The sequence below is a fragment of the Dermacentor silvarum genome, chromosome 1, assembly GCF_013339745.2.
Source record: "Dermacentor silvarum isolate Dsil-2018 chromosome 1, BIME_Dsil_1.4, whole genome shotgun sequence".
Lineage (NCBI taxonomy): Eukaryota > Metazoa > Arthropoda > Arachnida > Ixodida > Ixodidae > Dermacentor > Dermacentor silvarum.
The window spans coordinates 212,124,552-212,146,217 of NC_051154.1; the positions used below are offsets into that span (position 1 = coordinate 212,124,552).

General features: G+C 47.9%; 1 protein-coding gene across 1 annotated transcript in view; it reads right to left on the reverse strand.

Moving 5' to 3' along the window:
• LOC119436828 (proline-rich protein 36-like) overlaps positions 1–21,071 on the reverse strand; it is a 41,977-nt gene extending 20,906 nt beyond the window's left edge. The window contains exon 1 of the mRNA XM_049659928.1: positions 20,959–21,071. Within this exon, the coding sequence (XP_049515885.1) occupies positions 20,959–20,961 (3 nt within the window). The 5' untranslated portion in view covers positions 20,962–21,071. The remainder of the gene's footprint in view (positions 1–20,958) is intronic.
• Positions 21,072–21,666: the final 595 nt, after the last annotated feature.

Sequence of the window (21,666 nt, forward strand, 5' to 3'; positions counted from 1 at the left end):
ACGCGTTGGATATCTGAGGACGTAACGATGAAACAACTTACGCCCGCAGGTCTTGGCCGAAATGCGCGAATTCGATATTTGAATAGTTTTCCCATACGTCGACCGTAAACCTTTTAATGGCGTTCATTACTGCTTCTCGATATATTTTCTCCTCCTCTCTCTTTATTTTGCGTTCCATAAGATTAGGTAACGAGGACAAGGATGTATCTACGCAGTCACGCTATTCTGAACTGAAGAAACGCCAAAAAGTTATTCCACTTGAGATATGCACGAGCGCCGATACGCGTGATAAATCCCCCCTCGATATCTCGCGGCAGCAGAAGCGCGTATTAATTTAAAGGTGGGAAAAGAAGTATGAAGCGATCAAGCAGGCTTACGCGATGACAGAACAAGTTTCGGTAGACCAGAAAAGAAAGCCATTACAGCCCGATGAACAGCTCCTTTTACTTCGGTATGCGCTATGCGGCGCTTTTGTTTCTTAAATATGGGACGAAATTTTTTTCTTCATTTTGCTCATTCAAGCGCTCAGTATTTAAATGACCTATTTAGTTTTCTTGTTTCTTCATGCATACAAAAATTCTTCCTAGTACTGGACACATGCTCACCACACATTCTCTTTAGCTGCGTTCTCCGTACAAAGGGGGAAAAAAATGAAGGGGTCTTTAGAAGCCGGTTATCAAAAGGAGCGTACGTAAAGCAAGGACGGAAGACTGCGGTTATTTTTACGGAATTTGCCAATTACTGTGTCACTTATGCATACAAACATCACGAAACCCCAATGAAAGGCAATGTTGGCTGAAGACTATACTTGACCACCAGCTTTGTCGCGTGAATGAAGGAATTTATATACCTGTTTTGTGAGATGTGTGCACATCTTTCTTGCTCTCTATGAGAAAGAAATGCATATGACATAATGTCTGCTGTTTAGCTACTACGCGACGATGTTAAAGGGTCACTAAAAAGAAAAATGATTTCTTCCGATATTATACCCTTGTACAATATTAAACACACCACTCTTATCGCGACAAGACGCTTAGTAAGCCAGAAAAGGCGCAAAAACAAACTACGCCACCCTGAAGTTCCCGCACCAGCTCGCCATGACGTTAAGGGTATTGACGGCATCTGCTAGGGTCTAGTTAATTCTAATGGAGCCAAATGTTCTAAAGAAGCCAAAGACCGAATATGGTAAGTTTCGGGAACATTTACTGAGCCAATGCCGGCCCAAATACGAAAAAAAAGAAAAATAGCCTGGAATCAGTGACGTCATGTTGACCTACCAGCGTTGCCGTTTCGGCGCGAAAATGAAAAACAAAAATGAACTTTGACCTTCATTTGATCTTTTAATAATCAACCTATTATTGCAAAGTTAACGACAACAGAGTTTTCGAATAATGCTTTATCAGTCTAAACCGGTTTGGTGTTTCACTTTAGTGTACTGTTAAAGGCACGATAACGAACTCGTTCATTTTGTAGATCTCAACAACAGAGTTCGTTTAGCGGTCTTAAAACGAAAACAGAAGAAACCCAGAAGAAAAAAAAAAAGAAACGAAAAGTTGTCCTAATCAATGCCTGCTATCCGCATAATAAGGCCAGCGTATAAATGATGATGTGGCTTCAGACGTAGGGAAGATCTAGCGATTTCAGCTGACCATTTCGTATTTTAATTTCCGAATAGCTTCACAACCTGCTGGGCGGGCCAGGAGGCCATACCATGGCTTGCTGGCTTCGCCCATATATTTTCGCGCTTTTCTTTCCTTCTCTCTTCCTGATGCCATGGCTTATCGACAAGTGTGTCAATACACCGGCGTTTTAAGGAGCGTCCCGTCCGGCATCCGAGGAGCGTGACTCATTTCGCTCTGCCAGCTGCCGCTGATGTCGTGTCTCCGTCCATCGGTACCGCTGGCACCGTGGCGCAAGCGGCGCCGCGCCACGTATCGTTTTCTCCCGCGTGTAATAACGCGCTACGACCTTTCGCCTTCCGGATGAGCACGCGAAGGCAACGGCGTTTCTTCGCTTTGCTTAAGGCTCCGCTGTCAAGCCGTGGCAGGTCAGAAAACTGGTTTACCCATTTACCCACTTACGTCCAGGGACCTGCCCGCGGACTCACGCCTCCCCGCCGTTCCACCTTCTGCGCTTTCTCTGGCTTGCTCGCATCAACGGTAACTCATCAAAGCGTTGCCTGTTCTGTTTTACCTTGTCCTACGCTCAATCCGCCTCCTGCTCTGCCCTCACCACATTTGACGGGAGATTCGCTCGTACGCTAACTCAAAAAAAGCAAAGCAACGCTTTGCAACGTTCTTGTTCGCACACACGTTTGCTGTCACACTTTCCGTTGCAACGCCAAACCAAAATAGCGCCCGGTTCCACTGCGCCGCTCTCTTCTCTGTGCACATATTCTTCGGCCTTATTCTCGGATCGCGCCGTGTCCACACGAGAGAGTAAGATCCGCTATTTTTTTTTCCATTCTCATCGTCCTGGTCGAGTCGGGTCTTCTCATTCTTTTTAGAGAATGAGAATGAGCCTTTAGCAGCGGCACGATATTAGTAGTGCAGCCTGTGCATCTTCCCTCACCATTGACGGAAGATCGCCATATAGCTCTCTCTTTCTCTCTCCCGCTTTTTTTTTCGCCCTGCTATATCTGTATCTCTATCGAAACCTAGTGTGGCTTTAATGATGCAGATCAGTTCGTTTACAGATTTAGGCTTGTTTCTAAGCGCGAGCAAAGCTGTAAACTGCACGTAAGAAGAAATAACGTGCTTTAGTGCTCTTAAAGGAACTTTAAAGAAAAAAAACATGTTTGAGCTGCATTAGCGAATTACGTTCTACAAAAGCGAAAGAAAAGAAAAGAAAAGCAAATCTTGTCGTGAAGAGGCTTGACAAGCCAGAAAAGACGCAAAAACGAAAGACGTGTGGCGACGCCGCCTTGAAATTCTCGCACCAGCTAGCCGCGATGTCATAGCTTTTACGGTGTCTGCTCAGGCCTAGTTAATATTTTGTCTGTACAGATATACTATATCGCATTCCCAAATAACCAAAGAATGAACTTAGCAAGTTTCAAGAACTTTTACTGAGCCACAGTCACTCATATGCAAAAAAAAAAGACAACATTGAAAGCCGTGACGTCACACTGACTGACGTACCGGCGCTCGGGTTTCGGCGCGAAATACGAACAAAAATTGAACCTTCGCATTCATTTTCTCTTCGAGTAATCAACCTATTACCGCAATATTCATGAGCATAGAGTACTAAAGGAATACTTAATCAGTCCAAAGTGATTTACTGTTCCACTTCAGTGTCCCTTAAACTACAGCTGTTCTACGCTTTAGAGCTACCGACGTTCCTGAGAAGCACAGGAATATGGTCATTTTGGTGGGAAAAACTAAATAAAATCGCAACAAACAGACAAGAAACGACTATATCTAGTAGTCAGCTACTGGTCCGGTGAGGCAACCTGTAAATTTCAACGTATATGACAGAAAATGTTCATGAATTCTTACGGAAAAGAGTGATAGGAAAATGTTTTCAAAAAGATCCTACCTGGCGTATGCTAAGAAAAATGCTTCCTTTCTGCGAAGACTCTCCGCTTCTTGCTTCGCGGTCGAACAGGAAAGTGTAGTGTGGTTTCGTTCTTCAACTGTATAGTAGAACGTGTTTTGCATTCTTCTATGCAAGCATGTTAAAACTACGACGAGCGCTATAACGAGGAAACAGACGACCATGTTCAATCCTAAAATGCATGGCAGTGTTGCTCTTCGTTGGATCAACCAGCCTATGAAAATTGCTATGACGCTGTTAAATAGACTCCTCACACCCGCAACTGTCGCACGAAGGTGCGCCGCCCATCCCAATGAGGAACGAATAGGGTCTTTGTGAATGCCAGACTCAACCCCAAGCGATATGCAATAGCGTCGCATCGCAGCGAAACATCTGCTGTACACCTGTCCCCGCTATGACGACCTGTACTCTGCACTATCTCAGTTCATCTGGATACAATACAATTCTCAGTGACAAAAGTACTTGGACCACGACCACATGGGTCGCAAGCCCAGTAAGCGATACGTGCATTATTGCAGTTCCTTAATTTACATGCCTCACGCGAGCGACTGTAGTTTCGATGTGCACCTCAAAATGAAGCGACACCCTCGATGTTTTCTATCCTATCTTTCCTCGTTTTCATCTCTTAACTCCATTTCCCATGCGTAGGGTAGCAGACCAGACGTGCGTCTTTTTTGACCACCCTGTGTTTCTTTTTCTCTCTCTCTCCTACGACACTGGTCTTACTCAACATGAAGAAACCTTACTTTGGGGCATGCGAGTAGGTGTTTTCAGGAACACTTCTTTCTTATTGGAATAGCGAATAGCGGTACCTACAATATTGGTTATTATGAAAAAGAAAAAAAAAGAAAAAAAAAGAACTTGTTGCATCACTGGACTTTTTCCTACGAGCAAAGGCTTTCATTCCCTTCGCACCACTTTGAGGCAGTTAGACGGCTGAACTGCCACGGAGAAATAGAATGTATAGATTGATACATGCAGTAGCATGCCAGGCGATCAGCTAGGCTAACATCTGCAGCTTCGCACTATTAAATTTAAGAAACTGTAACACTCCAGCGCTGCAAATTTAACTATAATAACGACTGCAGTACATACAGATGCCAACTTGTGCCGGTGGTTGTGATGTGTGTAGGTGCGTGGTGCTTCTCTATTTCCTTCTTCCCTTTCTACCTCTCATCCCCCATTGTAGGGTAGCAAACCGGATGTTGTGTTCTCGTTGACCTCCCTGTCTCTCTCTCTCTCTCTTTCTTTCTTCTTTACAGCTTCTCATTAAACTAAACATATCTCATCTCTCTTAACTTTCACGGAGAAGATCCTGGGATCGTGGCCTCCATCATCTGCCATGCGAACGGCCACAAAAGCGCTGCTGCGTTTTTAAAATCAACCGGCCTATGTAACCGATTGTTATTGAACGGCGAAGGCTTGAGAATGTGTGTGCTTGTCATGAATGCTTTCCTCCGGAGTTTTTCTCACATTTCTTGTCCCTTTTTCCCCATTCCCTAGTGCAGGGTGGCCAACCGGGTTCAGCCTGGTTGTCTTTCTTGCCTTCAGTTATTGCTGTTTTATTTAACCCTCCCTCTTTCCCTTAACTTTCTATCCGTTTTTGCTGAGCCGTGCTCCCTCAAGGGCTGCAGAAGATAGCGCCAACATTTCCCTTCATAAATAATCACTTCTCTCTCTCTCTCTCTTCGGCCACCAACCTAAAGTAGCAAACCAGATATTATAATCTGGACAACATACCTGTCATCTCTCTGTACGCCCCTCCGTTAGCTCTCAATAGTCTCGAATGTGCTTATGCTTTGGTCATAGTGGATGTTGGAGTTTCTTGAAAGTGTTTGATGGGGCGTTTGGCTTCTTCTTGGATTTTTGTAAGCCACTCTCTTTGTTTGCTTGTATGTTTGGTTTAGTTTCCCTCAAGTGTGCTAAGAGAGAGATAGAAAATGATAAAGGAAAGGCAGGGAGGTTAAACAGAAAAGAGCTCGGTTGGCTATCCCGTACTAGAGGAAGGAGAAAGGGAAGGAAAAAAGAAATTAAGAGAAGCCAAGAAACTCAAACGATGCTTTTGTTTCTTTGCCCTTTTTTTTTCACTGCAGTCGCCGAAGTAATGGAATTCTCAGCGTGTTATAAGACCCAAAGTAGGGTGCTAGGTTGGTGTCTCCTCTTCAATTAATTAAGAAACGTTCATATGACATCAGTTTAACCACAGAGTTATAAGTCCCTATTAAGGCAGGCGATGCCGATATGTAGAAGCAAGCGGCCCTATATAGCTAACGTCGTTTGTACTATATTGCGTGGTGTCAGCGGGGGTGATGCGACGTCCAGCCCTGGCGAGCAGGCATGAGGTCACGCCTCACCTTCGCATGACCATCATTCGCAGAAGGGCACTCACTTTCACCTGTAAGAAACGCAGCAATTTAGACAGCGCGCAAATTACCGCTGCTGCTTGCCAGCAGTGAGCGACACGCACGGGCTATGCTACGCCACATGGAGGAGAGGGGGTTCTTGATCGAAGTGAGAATTCGCGTCATGGCGACACATCATCGCTGTCCTACTTATAGATCCAAACTCTTTTCTTTTCTTTTTCTTTTGATCTTTTGATTTGTTCTCTCTTACTCGCAACAGGTAAGAAGCACGAAAAATACGCGGGAAGTTCCTATATCATAGGCCACCTAAAGCGGTCACCAATGTTTCGCTTGATGTCTCCTACACCAGCATGCAATCTTCGCGCCCATATCGTATATTGCGTTCGCGTGAACATTTTCCAAGTGGGAGCGATCACTTCTTCGCCGAACGCTGAAACGTTCTCGCAAACGGGTTTTGTGATTCACTGCTTCGTTGATCATAGCGACGATCAACACTGCGATATGCTCTGCACCGGTTGTCAGGTACGTGCTGCATCGGGCCGCAGTGGTTTAATAAAACGGTATAGTATAGGCAATATCGGACGCCAAGCGTCCTTGCTGTTAACGTCGCAAGGCTGCGGTATATAGCTAAGCACCGCATCACCCCGTTTTTTTTTTTCGTGGTGTCATAGCGCTACCAAAGTGGGCGTCCTTCGCGTTAAGCTTTTTCCGATTTCTTGGCGTGACCGGAGCACCAAGGAGGAGGACAGACGCAGAGAGGCGCGTGAATGTGCTACCTTCTTTTCTTTTTGCACGCGTCCCGTTACACAAACTTGGAGCCAGCGCTTACTCGCTCGGCCAGTTATATATAGGCACGCTGCATGAAGCCAGCGGCGCGTCCGTTCGATGGTCCTTCTAATCTTGGCCTCCTGTTTCCGGGGTGTTACGCGCTATATAAGAGCCGGTGTCTGCAACCGTGTTTCGCTGCGCATTTGTAAACACTTCTGGTTCTGCGCCGCGCGCTCTGTCGCTAACATCTGTGTACATAATGTACACGTGCACAATTAATTAATAATGAACACAATTATTAATTACTAACGTGTGCACACGTGTACATAGTGTACACGTGTGCAATTATGTGTATACGTGCCGGACGTGCGGCATGTGTACATAATGAAAGCGCCTTGTAAGGAGACCCCGCAGTTCTCAAAAAAAAAAAAAAAGAAAAAAAAAAAGCAAGATAAAGGAAGTCCAGCGTCGTTCCCTAAGCGCGCTCTTCCAACCGTTACCTGTACGATGCTGGTCGAACGGCGCCCGATCGAGGCTTCGTCACCGGCCTCGTACCGTCGTTTTCCCCTCCTTCGAAGTTATTGCTGTCGACAGAATGCGCACTAGCTGCTTTGTTTCGTTTGTTCTTTATCGTGTGTCGATATTAAGAAGCACTGCGTAATTTCTGAGATACGCAGAGTGGTGCGGAGGGCGCACCTTGCCAATTTCGAAGACGGGGCAGCATTACAGAATTTGTTCGGCAATTTCTTCGCCACCAGCGTGCGAAGTTTATCAACGGCTATATATTAAGACATCTGACGAGAAAAAGTTCCTCTGGAATTTGTGTGAGGCGTACTTGCAATCATTTAGCATCATACATCATTAACTAAATTTTGTCAATAAATTAAAGGCCGAGAAATCAGCCTAACGCGTCTCTACTAATTGTCAGTCTGCTAGGGGAATGTCTGTCTCCCTTACCGAAAACTATTGATTGTTTCGCCAGGGTACAAAGAGTGAGGACGCTAATAATTATGTCTGTCGCGTATATAAAGGGCCGCATTTTGTAACAATCGTTTTCATTTCGCACTCTTTTAGCCGTTCGTGATTGGTCCAGACGTCTCCACGCGTATGCGCTATCACCATGATCGGCCACTCGGCATGATGGATGACACGAACAGAATAATGGCGAGTGAAATGTATTCCTACATAAAATCAGCGCTACAGGACGGCGCAGTGAAAGAGACTCAGCGTACTTTCAGTGTGTTGTCCTTTCCCGCTGGTTATATTTAAGTATCGATTGAATCTCGTCGACTTTTACAGCACGTTGAAATAGGTTCCTACCCAAACTGCGCATCTCTGAGCAAGCGCTAGTCACTGCAATCTCAGCGTTTATTGGCGATAAAGCAAACAATAAACCCCGCTGAGCAGCGAAAGTTCGCCGTGAGGCATTGAATTGTGCTAAGTCGCACAATCACTACGGTCGCTTCCGCGTACGCACGCAGACTCGTAAGAAGTCGGAGCGCGAGTTTCAAGTTCAAGGATTTCGCGGCGATAAAAGTTCTCCGCAACTTGTGTTGTCGGAGGCGAGCGCACTGTGTCCGTTAGCGCGCCCTATTTCTTCCTTTCTTTTTTTTTTTTTTTAGATTATACGGCTCGTGCTTCGCGGCCGCGGAAACGACAAAACACGCCGCGGTGCGCTACGCGGCCGGCCTATTTTCGGTTGTCTCGTGAGAAGCCGTCCATTTCATCATGCTTGCCTTCCCACAAGAGAACGGCCCGAAAACGTGGCAGAGCGCGCGAACGGAAAGAAAGCGAGCGCGACGAAGAAGCTCCGCCGCCTCCGACGACGGAAGCTTCCTATTTCCGCGCACGCTCAGCTTGACACGTGCGGTGGCCGGGGCCCCGAAAGAGCTTCCTTCCGGGGAAAAAAGCGCTGTTTTCGCCGGGACAAGTCGCCGGCGCTTCTCGCTGCGAGATGATGCCGGCAGCAGCAACAGCAGCAGCCGAGAAGCAGGGACGACGCCGTCGGGAAAAAACGAGTCTTCCGGCTGTGCGGCGGGCGCGGGCCAGTCAGCTAGCGGTGCGGGGTCACCGTGTCACCCGGGCCAAGCATTGTGCCGCCGCTGCTCGGCACGTCGCTGCCGTTCGAGATGCCGCGGCGGCCCCGCTATGACTGCCGGATTCCGGAGGCGCGCGCTTCGGCGAAGGAGACGACGTGCACTTAGCAGGCTTGGCTGGCGGGGAGCTTGTTGGACAACGTCCCCGGACGAGTCGCGAGGTTCTCTTTTTTCCCCAGTGAAAGGAACCGTCACGAGGGCCAACGTCGTGCGCTATGGCGACACCGCTGTTCCGACTGACTGCGACGCCGCGGCACCTCCTCCCCCCGGATCGCTTCTGTTGGCGGTTCATTCGCAACGACATCGCAGCGAGGGGCATCACGTGTCACGGGGGCGCAGGCAGCCGCTACGCGTTCCTTTGGGCTGCGGTGACCTACACGCGGTTGCTTGCGGAGCCTCGACGGTGCGACTGCGCAAACTAATTGGCCCCTTTCATGCCGACCTAAGCGAAATGATATCTCTGGCAGGCGCTGTCCGTCACGAGTACACAATACGCTTTCTCGGTGCTCTGTTCTTTTTTTCCGCATTTGGCTTGTCAGTGTTTTGTCATTTCATTCCATCTGGTTGTGCTTCTTAGTTAGGAGTCCATATCTATAAAGGTAAGATTTCGAGACAGCCAGCTCACACAGTGTATGAACTTCCGAGAGTTTCGGCAGCTAATAGACGTCAGCTGCAACAAAAAGTAGTCTGGGACAAGATATGCTTAATTCAGGCCTCAGGCCCTGTACTTGGTCAAGGCGTGATGTTGCGCGTATTTAGGAGGACCAATCTTTGTAATGCTATTTATCTCATGAACTTAGCGAGCTGTAAGCGTTATAGCGAAGGTGAGCATGGATGATTAAAATAGCATATCTGTTGCGGTAAACGAGATCTTGAAGAAGATGCCACGTTTGTACACTGCAAGTCGGAAATTGCGGCATTTCTATCACGGTCAATACTGCCAAAACACCGAAAGCATTTTGCTTTTCATTTCTGTATATGCCAGCCATTCGAGTATACATATGAACCCACTTGTTACTAACGTTAAGCAATTTGTGTGATTTCAATTAAAACATATTTTTTACGAAGTGAGCTAGTAATACGATGACGAGTTGTTATCACAGAACTGGCGGCAGTTACCGGCATATAGTCACAACATGAAAACTAATAAAACATAACTTCTGGCAGTCGAGAATTCAGGCTAATAGCTTTCTCAGTACCAACTCTAAAATGTGGAAGTTCAAGAAACGAAACACAACCGAGCGTCTCAAAGTCATTTCATGCGCGTGACTGCTTACGGGGTTAAACAAAAAATTAAATACGCGATTTTACGTGCCAAGACCACGATCTGATTCTGAGGCACGCCGTAGTTAACGGACTCCGGAATAATTTGGACCACCTGGGGTTATTGAACGCGCGCCTAAGTCTAATTACACAGGTGTTTTCGCATTTCGCCCCCATCGAAATGCGGCGGCCGTGGCCGGGATTTGGTCCCGCGACCTCGTGCTTAGCAGCCCAACACCATAACCACTAAGCAACCACGGCGGGTCTGCTTACGGGACGAATCACAGAGCTTAGCAGCCATCATGGGATTGAAGTCAACTCTCAAGATTGTACTCAAGATTCTCACTGAGCTAACTTTTATTATCATTTTTTTTCAGAGCGACTAGTAGCTGCTGTATTGCGTCATAATATATTTCGAATCGCGCAGTAAGGAGCATCTCGCTTCTCAACACTACATGCACATATGCGAGCACCAGCCGCGGTAGCCCACTGGTTGTGGCGTTGCGCTGCTGAGCTCGAGATTCGCAGGTTCGATCTCGGCCACATATCGACGGGAGTGAAATGCAAAGAAAAACTTGTGTTCTTTATATTTATATGCACGTACGGAACTCCGGTCCTCCACTGCGGCATGCCTCATACTCAGATCGTGGTTCTTGCAAGTAAGAACCCCGGAATTACTATTATTTAAACATATGCCATCAATGATGCAACGAAAATCAGCAGTGCAACGTGTTTTGAAGTCGCAGAACGAACTATTCTCTAGTGTAACCCGTCAAGTCTATATAGCTAGACCTGTCAGACTCGTTTCAGAATATTCAGCGAGAACTCCAATGAAAGCTGCATGATCTTGTAAGACAATACTCTCGCAATTGACGTGGGGCCGATAATGGCTGCTCGTATTAAATCTCGCCCAGCAACCGGCGCGACATGCTTACGCCGGGTTGCAGCGTGCCTGACAAATGAGCGCGCTCACACACAATACTCTGCGGGAAGGTATGAAAACTCCGTGTACCGTACGCTGGGCCATTCAACAAGAGAAAACACGTACCTTCTAAGGCCTAAAAAGGTTATGCTTTAGACTGACGGGTGCTATTTTCTCCGCGTACATGCCTCAGTCTTGTTGAAACAGCAGCGGGACACGACCTGCCTGGCTTCAGGAAGGCGGTATTCGCTCCAGAGCTTCTTAAGCCGTTCGTGGGGATGCTTCTACAAACTGGTCCACGCCGCTACTGCTGCTGGTCTTGATTTGGGGCACACGGTTTTGTTGCATCAAACGAGCGGGTGAGCAGCACTATGCGTTAAGCTAGTACAAAGGGTGGAGCGCATTTCAGTTTAAGGCGAAAAGAACAAAATGAAAAAAAGAAATCTCATTAAAGCTGTGTCATTCAAAGTAGGAACAAGAAGCTCGAGACAATCAGAACGACGAACAATAGCGGCAGCATTGTGGAAAGAAGAAGCGGCAGTGGAAAGAAGAAATTCTACTCTCTATGGTGGAAGATAGCTAATCCATTTAACAAGCTTCCGGCCCTTATCAATAAGAAGAAAAAGAATAACTTGCATTTTGGAGGTGCCGAACAATTAATTTTCTTTTATAAAAAACGAGCCATAAACTAGAGGATTAGTGTTCAGCAGGTCTGAAACATTTCTTAGTGAACCATTGCGCAGAAACGCTTGGATCGTGACATCGATCGCTGCAACGTACACCATCGTGTGTTACGATCCGTACTGACCCGTTTGTTGTTATACGTATATCTACACATTCAGCTGCAACCGACACACAATAGGGTATAGCGCTCGGTAGCGACGCGAGAAGGATTGCAATACAATAAGTACATCATGAATTGCAGCGGTCTTCAGAGCCACCACAGCCATCGTCCGCCAAGGCATCGTGGACATCGTTTTTTCCTTGCGGTGTCACGGAAGAAATGCCGCTGCCTAAAGGCTAACTCGTAAATGAAAGTCAGCTCAATGCCTATAATCCGCCCGTATAACGTGCACTTAATCCTGAGAGAAACGTGTCGCTGCTAGCACTTTTATAGGAGGAACGTGAGGCGGTAACCAGGGAGCCCACGGCGATAATCCCGCCTTTCCTGCGCGGCCGAGCGCGTCCCAACTTCCGCCCGCAGATTTCTTTTAGGCTGTCGCGGGTACCGAGGGGACCCGTGCGCCGACGCGCTACACTGCGGGTCATAAGCACTGCATCGTGCGTCCGCCGTCGGGAAAAGTGAGGAAGATGGCGGTCGACCACCGCAAGAGTGGAACGCACGTCGGGCCTGCCTGCAGCCCTCGGCCGGCGAGAGGTCGACGCGGCTGCTCTCTTCGCATAGAAGAGCCACACTATTTCCGGCCGAGGTGGGAAAGAAGACTCTTGACCCCATTATTTCGTCGTCGTGAGTACATAAAAGACGACAGCCGCCGGGCGCACGACCCCCCTCCGGGGCGCTGCTGTTCGCCACGGCCGATCCTGTGACCGCACGGTAGACCACTGCGATAAGTGTCGACGACCGCGGTGCAGCTCCCAAGAGGAGGCTGCCGGGCCGCAGAAACCATTCTCTCGCGCGCTCCCCGCTTCCGTCATGGATCGATCGCTGGATATACCGGGCGACGGGTGCGGCCTTATAGCGCGCAGTTACTTTTCGTTTCGTACTCTCTCAACGGGCCCGCGTTGTGGCACAGACGCTAGTGAGGGGGGACATGCGGCGCTGCTCCTATTCTTCTGTCGGGCGTTAAATGGAAGCCGTCTGTGTGCGCCGTCGATGCTGTATAGACACGCGTAAGTACGGCGCTATGGCGGGAGAGCTGTCACTCCGCGAGGCTTGTTTTCTCGAGAGGCGCGCGTTCGCGAGGTTGTTGCCTGCGCATATGTGAGCAAAGGAAGCGGAGACCTTCCACTGAGAGCCTCGTTGAGGGAACGTTCACACTGGCATACGAGGACGCGGAACTGCGTCGCGTGGCCGCATAGACTGCGGCATTGCCACGACGTATCAATGTCGGGCAATGTTTGACCACCGCCCGCTGTTGGGATTGGCTGAAGCAATCTCGTAGTCCAACAATTGGGAGTCGTGCTGAAAGCGGCCGCGAAGCCTGCCACGTGAGTGCGAGTAAAAGCGAATTATGTTTTGTTCTTAGTCATGCGGCTGTGTGTTCCGAGTATCGCGGTTGCTGTTACGGTTGTAAATGTGGAAATGCGAATCGGATTCGCATAGGGCGAGAAAGACAGAGAGAGAGAGAGATAAGCAACTGCGCCTTGTTGCTTTGTGAGCAAGCCCACCCCATTTTATGACGCCTATTCGACGTGTGCACGTACATGCAGAAAAAGAAATGCTGGTTTATAATTTTTCCAATAAAAAGTCCATGCTCTCAAGAAACTAGGTTCGTGCGACACAACGCCTCGCACGTAAATTGGAACTCCGGAATCCGCTTCAAAAACCGTAACTAGGAAAACGAAAATCTCCGGCATTTATTGCACCTTCATTTCTATCAAGTTCTGAGATATGGATGGATCTGTCCTAGGCAAACACATCCTGCGTTTGTCTCGCTAGATCCTCGTGTCAGCCGAATATGAAGCCGGCGCCCCTTTAGGCACAGCGCGACGGAACTCATTGCGAACACGAGAAGACCGCGTCGCGACCGTACACCCAGCGGACTTCAACCCACATGTGTGCTTCAGATTTTTTTGTGCCGTCTGGCACCGACGCTGAGGCAGCGACCGTTCCTGGGAGAAATTCGCGCGCGGCGCAAATTCGACGCCGCGCAGGAGGGCGCGAGCTGTCACCAAAAAAATTCATAAACATTATCATGTTCAAAAAAGTGTCCCTCACGTAGAAAGCGGTAGCAGGCAGCTTGGCGATTTTATTTCGTCTGTTACCAGCGAAATGCATCCCAACGCGCAGCTGTGCTACACCCTCTCTCTCTGTGCCGCTCAGTGAAAGCTCCGAGTCGTGTCAGCCAATGAGGAAGGACAGCCGGTTTCCCCGTTTCGTACAAAGGAGTAGCGTCTGACCATTGGGCACCGCTAATTCTTGTGTGATCCTTTCATTCAGCCGGCGTCGCTCGAGGGGATTAGCGGCGGACATGGGACAAGTCCTCGTTGTTGGCTGATGGTACTTGGAGCGTTCTCTGCATTGCACGGAGTCTGTGAGGCGAAGTATAAACGCGCCTCTTCTTGTGGAAGCTTTGTGGGTATTCGAAATGTCTAAGCGCTATAAAAGTCAGTTAGTCGTGGAACCGGAACCGGGTTTAAATGTTGGTTTAGCAGCAAATCCCATGGCGACCGCTCGTGCGACTCGAAGCACTGTGTATTCACCCTCGTTTAGTGGAGCTACGCGGCGCTTCCGTGACGTATAATCCCTGGACAAGCGAAATTATGTTTCTACGATATCAGACACTGTGTGTGACATCAGTTGATCATCATGAAAAATGGCTAAGGCGGGAAAAGCATGGTGACTGCAGACTTGGGACACCGGGAGTAGTGGCGAGGCAAGGCTTTTACTGTAACTTCAGAAAACTCCTACGAAAGAGAAGGGATTGTTGCCAAATTAAGAATACCGTGAGAACTAAACAAAATGATGTACTGAAGGCGACGAACGCCTGAGGATAAGTAACGGCACTGCGTTCATCAGACGATGAAGCTTGGAGCTTAGTGTTCGTGTGACAAAAAAAGTACTACAAACTTCCGCCATTCGAGCACAAACAACTTCGAAAATTAAGCACGCCATACAATGTAACCATGACGGGACAAGCGCAGTCCTGCCCGTGTTTCATTGTGCGGTGTGTTTTTTTCTGTGAAGCTGTTCTCAATAATGAAAGGACGCACCAGGCTAGCTCAACAAGATGTCATAGACATGCCGAACAAGTTTTGCGATATCTGAATCAAAAATGGCCTCCTGTTCATCAGGGTTTCGTGCTTTCAGCAATTTGATGAATGGGTGCAGTGTTAAAGAGCTTCACCAACGAGCGCACAATATAATTCAGTGGAAAACAAGTCTGCCGTATGTTATCGCACCCTATAGTGCGGCGATGCGTATACGCTAAACTTTTCCTTCGTGGATTTTGCGTGAGTGCAGCCAATCCGTTTACTTCCACTAACGATCGTAGTAGTTATCGCACTTTTTTTTGTTGTAGTACAGTACGGTCTAATGTAAGAATGAGCACCGAGTAAGCATATAACCGACGATTGCTCATTCGAGTTTGACGATAAACTTTTAAAGGTTTTCAGCTCGAATGGATGCATGACCTACGCATTTTCAAATGTTTACAGACTACTCTAAGCGTACCAGAGCTCAGTGCACGCCGGGTGATGGTTGCTATTGTTTAGTAACAGTATGGGAACTTTGGTAAATGAAGAGACGGCTGTCACGATATTGTAGCTAAAAAAAAAAAAAAAACAACAAAAAGCATTAAACGAGATAACAATATAAATAAAAAATTAAAATACTCAAAAGCGTTCACAATCGCTTAGAGTAAAAGAAGCACATCACACACACTCTATAAACATACTGAGAACTTGACATGAAATTGCAGTATACAAATCATGCGTAATGCAGGGTCAGCGCATGACACGTGACGAGCACGAGTATCGTCTGCTATTGCTGAAGTAGTTGACTTCGCAGTAAAGCGCATAAAATGTCACTAACGCGGTAAAGTAATCATGACGCTCAATTGAGATGGCGTTCGCATTCTATCCCGAGGGCACTAATGCCGCGTGGGGTGCAGATAAATCTCATCCTCACCCTTCAGAGAGTATTCAGAGTATCATGTGTGTCGCGGAATCGCTCGAACCTGCAGCAGCCATCTCATGATGACGCACGCACACAGAAGTCTGACAACGTTTGACAAAGGCTACACGAATGAGTTCATATTCAATGCAGGATTAAGAATGAATTTGAAGCTAGCACGCTAATTTGGTGTTCCTGTTTGCAGTGGAGCGTGCTGCATTTCGCCTCGCCAACGGCTCGTTTTATGATACCCGAGTGCACCCGAATCCACGCTGCGGTGTCTTGACGATAGTTTTCCGCCCGCCCATTGACGTAATTGTTCCGCCGCATTATACACGCCCCTAATGTGCTCGTATCAGCCACGAAGCACATCACGAATGGGCAGATGTTCTAACAACTAACCAAGCTACGTGCGGGGAAACAAAATTTAAAGCAACTGAGCCGCAGAAACTGGGGCGGGACTTTGTATCTCCGGGATCTTCTCAGTCATACTGCGGACAAACGAACAAAGAAACAATAAATAAATAAATAAATAAATAAATAAATAAATAAATAAATAAATAAATAAATAAATAAATAAATAAATAAATAAATAAAAGAATGTTTACAGAATATGGCGCCTGCATATGTAAGCAAAAGTACACGGTCTCCTTGAATCCGTCAGTCAAGTTGGCAGTGGTAATGAGTACCCTCCCTTCGAATTATTGCACGGGAATCGCGGAACTGTCGTCGCACGTAGGCAAGGTAAGTAGCTGCCACTACTGGAACCTCTGATCAGATGGAATATTCAGGTAGGAAACAAGATCCCCAAAAAATAAAAAAAAGAGACATTTCCTTGGTTATGCAAGAAGGCCGAGCGGAGGCGCGCTGTGCGCTTCTTTTAGTGCGTCGTCCTATAAAGACACTGTAACCGTTACGCTGACTTCGCCGTTAACCCGGGAGCAGCAGCGTTATGCATGCATGTACCCCGACCCCTATAAGCGAAGCGCGCGTCCTTTTTACGACGTCCACTGGAAGGAAACGTTGTTTGGGTATATATTTGACTTCGAAATGGGAGGTCACGTTGACCAATCGTGCTTTCGCGCGCAGCGCTGTAAAGCGCCTTGGGCGAGGGTAAACGCGGAATTTTAAGAAGCGTAGCCTGCGAGACATCGCCGACCTTGTTTCGCTCTTGTGGCGCGGGGTGAAATTATGCGCAGCTTTCGTTTCCTGCCGCTGGTGCGCGTGCCGCGGAATGCCGCGTGGGTGAGTCGCGGATGCGTTGGAGTCCCCCAGCGGCCCAGCAATCGCGGTTTGTAGGCACAAAATGGGAGGAGAACACGGCGTTGGAGTTGCTTATGGAGCGCACTGCAGAAGCGCGAGCTGTGTCTTGCTGCGGCCGCGCAGTTTGGGATGCTGCGAATAACTCTGTACACGGCGCGTTTCGAGCCTTAGTTCTACTGGGGAACAAAAATGAAAGAAAAGGTTGATTGTGCATTAACTTCGCACAACTAATTTTGTTTTTATTTTTTCTCTCTCAATTGCATTTTCCCGTTCTCTCACGCAGCGTAGAAAACCGGCTCATTACTTTCCAACCTTGCTCTATCTCTTTCTCTAGATACGCCTGAGGTTCTGTGTTATATATCTGTCAGTTAAAAAAAAGAAAAGAAAAAGAACACTCACGTCGTTTGGTATGTGTCAAGCCACTGAGTACAGGTGCAGAATGTACACAGATACCATCGCTCATCACTAACACACAGTATAATATACGCACGTTTACAGACCTGCAATTTTGTGCTATGAAATTATATACTTGTATGCGTTTGATTCAAATAATAATAATAATAATAATAATAATAATAATAATAATAATAATAATAATAATAATAATAATAATAATAATAATAATAATAATAATAATAATAATAATAATAATAATAATAAAATCAAGAGGACATTCGCCTCACAAGAATGGAAGAATTATTACAATTCCCTCTGGAATTTGGCAGAGCTTTGCGTGTCCGCCATTCGTTTGTTCGTGCGTAAATTCTGAGCTCCTCTATTACTGCTGGCGCCGTCATTGACACTTTGCAGATGTGGTAAGCACTCTCCGGCTGGGGCATAGCGGTGTTTCCGTGGTTTCTTGCTAAGCTGTAATGATGTCCTCCAAGGTGTCGCCGAGGAGTCAACGGACGAAATGGGCCACGTGTTGTACTAACCCCATTTGCGCAAATTGCCGTGTGCCACTTGCGCACACATTTTCTTTTTCTCGAGTCTATACAGGCAGCGTACAAAACGCGTGATCAGAACAATTGTCACTGTTTTTTTTTTTTCATGTATAGTTTTTTTTTTTGGCACAGTTAGGTTTTCTGTCTCTGACGTCGGCATTTCTTCTGTCATTGGTACTTCGTAGCCACCCCTCTTTTGCTACTAAATAGATGCCAATTTTGGCGCAGAAGTACTCTACTGAATGGCTCACGCACCAGAATGAAGTTTGTGTGTGTGCGCACGCGTTCGTGTGTGTGTGCGTGTGTGTGTGAGTGCGTGCGTGCGTGTGTTTGCGTGTGCGCATTCCGTTGTTGCCACACTGCCCCACATAACAATATAGGGATAATACATGAAACTTTCTTCTTTTATATAAAGGATGAGGAACTGTAGCGTTGACATCGCGTATTGTTTGTGAACCCTCAGGGAAACCGAAGACGACCATTTCATCTTCAGGAGTGGGTCATTTGTTGATGTGTAGTCCACAGCGTCATTGTGACACTTGAGCTGAAACCACGATACAGTAGAGTGTCCCTGCATTTTCTGTATATTATTCGCGCGCCAGGATACCTTGCACCTGTTACCTTTTCTGTCTTTCAAGCTAGCGTGCACGGTAGGTCATTGAAAACAGCTGCGGATTCAAGTAACTGCGAATGATAGTGAACGTTTCTTTTAGTAATTTGTCATAGCGTTGGAAACGTAATCACAGAAGCTGTTACGATATTGTGTCATGATACGAGCTGAAGCTCTCGGAGCGCAAGCGACACGAAAATATCGCTCCTTGGGAATTTCCTCTGCTAGCCACAAAGGAGCGGAATACATTAAAATTGCTGTGACACACGCCGTAAAGATGCAGTGCAGACAGCGCTCTTCAGTGTGTTAATAGTCTGGTTGACAAGGTAGCATTTTGATTTTACGCGATATTGAAGAAGTGATGCAGAAAGGCGTGGCAGTGCAAGGAACACGTGCGCCGGCCAGTGCTATTGTTCAAATGTTTTTTTTTTTTTTTTTGTAATTCAAAACTGGTAATCCAACCGCTCCATCAGCCGCTTTAAATAACGAACAGACGATTTCGCGAAGTAAACTGCGACATGATTCACGCACATACCACCACAAGAAGCTTGTATTGGGTGTTTGAACGCCGCTCACCTGTGGGACGTTGCAGTAGTGAGAAAAACCTGCCGCACTCGAGTGTCCGTGCGTTATGTATTTCTGCCTGGAGGCCTTTAGTGTCAGCAGATTAGCATAACGCATGGTCACTGTAAGCATACGCAGTGATGGGCACTTTCGTCTATGCTTAGTCTTCGCTGTACAGAAAGGTAATTAAAATGTGAATGACGATGTCAAAAAAACTTAATTCTTTGCTTTTTTTTCTTTGTTCAGCGACTAAATAGTCAGAAGCACCGTACTGAAAAAGGTTACAAATTAAGGAAAAGAAAAAGAACTGCTCTTGACAAGTGCCAAATTGGCTACCTTATCAAAAGCACTCGGCTGGCCTGACGAATTTTATCTCAAGAACGAAATGTATACAAATCGACTTAAGACATCCATAACGCACAAACCATTATAAAATTCAGACTCCGGCTCGAACGCTAGTACGAAACAGAAAAGAGCTGCTGTGCAGTACCCTGAATATGAGAAAGCTCAAGTCACTTACGTTCCGCACGCGTTTCTAGTACGGAAATAACTTGGTGTTTTGATAGGACGAGCTACATGTAATCTAATCCTGTTGTGCTTGATATCTGATCCAGTATAGATAACATATCTATGCACTATGCCCAACCCAACAAATTAATCGCAGTCTGTGCGTAGCGCTATCGGCATCGAAGACGCCCTGTCGGCGCCGTGGCTCTACGCGCAGACGAACTGCTCCGGGAGGTGCAGGGTAGCCGCCCAGTTTTCCGCACTGCTTAGTGGCGAAACCTGCTAACAGGATTCAGCGCTTCTTTTCACAACAAAACAGCTTCCAAGTCGCTTTGTGAATCAAGCATAACAGGTTCGTCGTCCTTCACATTTATAATCTGTATCAGGTAAAGTGCTTTATATGCCTGGTTCAATGGTGTGCGGTGCACTGCGCAATAAGGTTTTAAGTCAACCTATAGCAGTAGTCGGGCAAGCGATAGGTGTTCGGAAATTTGGCATTAACAGTAGGAATGCAGAGATTCCGGCGTCAAGCACGTCAACGCCGAAATCTTGTAGAACAGTGAAGTATGTGTTCAGGAAGCTTCATAGTTTTTTAGCATGGCGAGCATTGTTGTCCGGACCACAGGAGATCTGCTTCTGTTACATCGTTGCGCCACCATACTATTCAGAGGAGAAGTTTCTTGCCCGATACAACACGGCCTGATCTTCAACACTGCCTGATCTTGTAAGTTCTATAGCCCTTTAGTGCACTTATTATTGATCTATTTACTGAATAGCTATCAGGATTTCAACTTTGCTGAACACTCATCGCAGCGCTTCTGCAAAAGACTGAGTATCAAAGTTTCGCAAAACGCTATCGAAAGCAAAGTACCACTGAGCAGCGCGCATCGATGTCGAAATAAAGCTCGATGCTTCCCTCTGCGTGTAGCAGATATGCCTCCTCCGAACAATCGCTATCTGGCACATCCACTATGTATATGGAATCGAACGACCGCGGGTGAAAAGTGCAGTCAGGCAAGTACACTTCTGCCTCATTCTCATGTCCATCCGGCACACCGTTCGCGTCGCCAAGGGCACAACCCGATGCGAACGACAATGCCGGGTGGGCAGCACTTGGCCGAAACGTCCCGAGCGATAGGCCCCGGTGGCGGCGCGCAGCAGTCCGTCAGCGGTTAAACAACGCGCACGGGGGGAGCGCCGACGGCACAGGCGGGCTCGAGGTCAGGCCGACGAGCCCGAGCCCAGGCAACGTCGGCGTCGGCGGAGGAAGCACAAGTCCACGGCAGTCGACCGTCGTCGGATGCTCACCATGTTTGCGCGCCGAGCGTGCTCGTCCCAAGCGCAGGTTGGGGGGGGCGTCGTCGGTCCGGACTAGTCTAGGCGCATCCCGGCTGCACAGTGACCCAGAAAATATCGCAACTTTTACCGCCGGGGCGGCTTATATACGGGGACCCATTTCTTCTCGCCCCGTGCTCCTCGTCATTGGCTCCCGAGCACAACTCGTTGCCCCCTCGGCAGAAGATGCTTTCTCCTCGCACGCTCTCGCTCACCGTGCCGCGCGCTTTTTTACTGCGCGCGCGCCTTTGTCTCTGCCGCCGCATTAGTCACGCGCAGGGCCGGCCAGGCGCCGGCACGGTCCCGGCCCAGCAGCCAAGATCGTGGGTCCCGCTCCTGTTGTGCGCCCATTACTATCTTCCGGCCGCCGGGCACCTTCCTCCGGCCGAGCCACTTTCCCCTCCTCGGTCGTCCTCGTATCTTGACGGAGTGCCGCACGCCGACTTGACGCTTCTGATGGTTCGCTCCAGTTTTCCGGCGCGGCTAGAATGGTCAGCGTCCCACGCGGACGGCCGCGCCTGCTTCGGCGACCGACCTTTCGCCTCGGACTGCCGCTCGCCTTCCTGACGCCGCGCATAGAGCCCGGGCTTCTCACTGCGCTTGTGTTGTCGATATGCTTGAGGCATCCGGACTGTTTCCGCGTGTGAATAGCTAAGGCTGCGTTCCTAAGTTGGAGCTTTG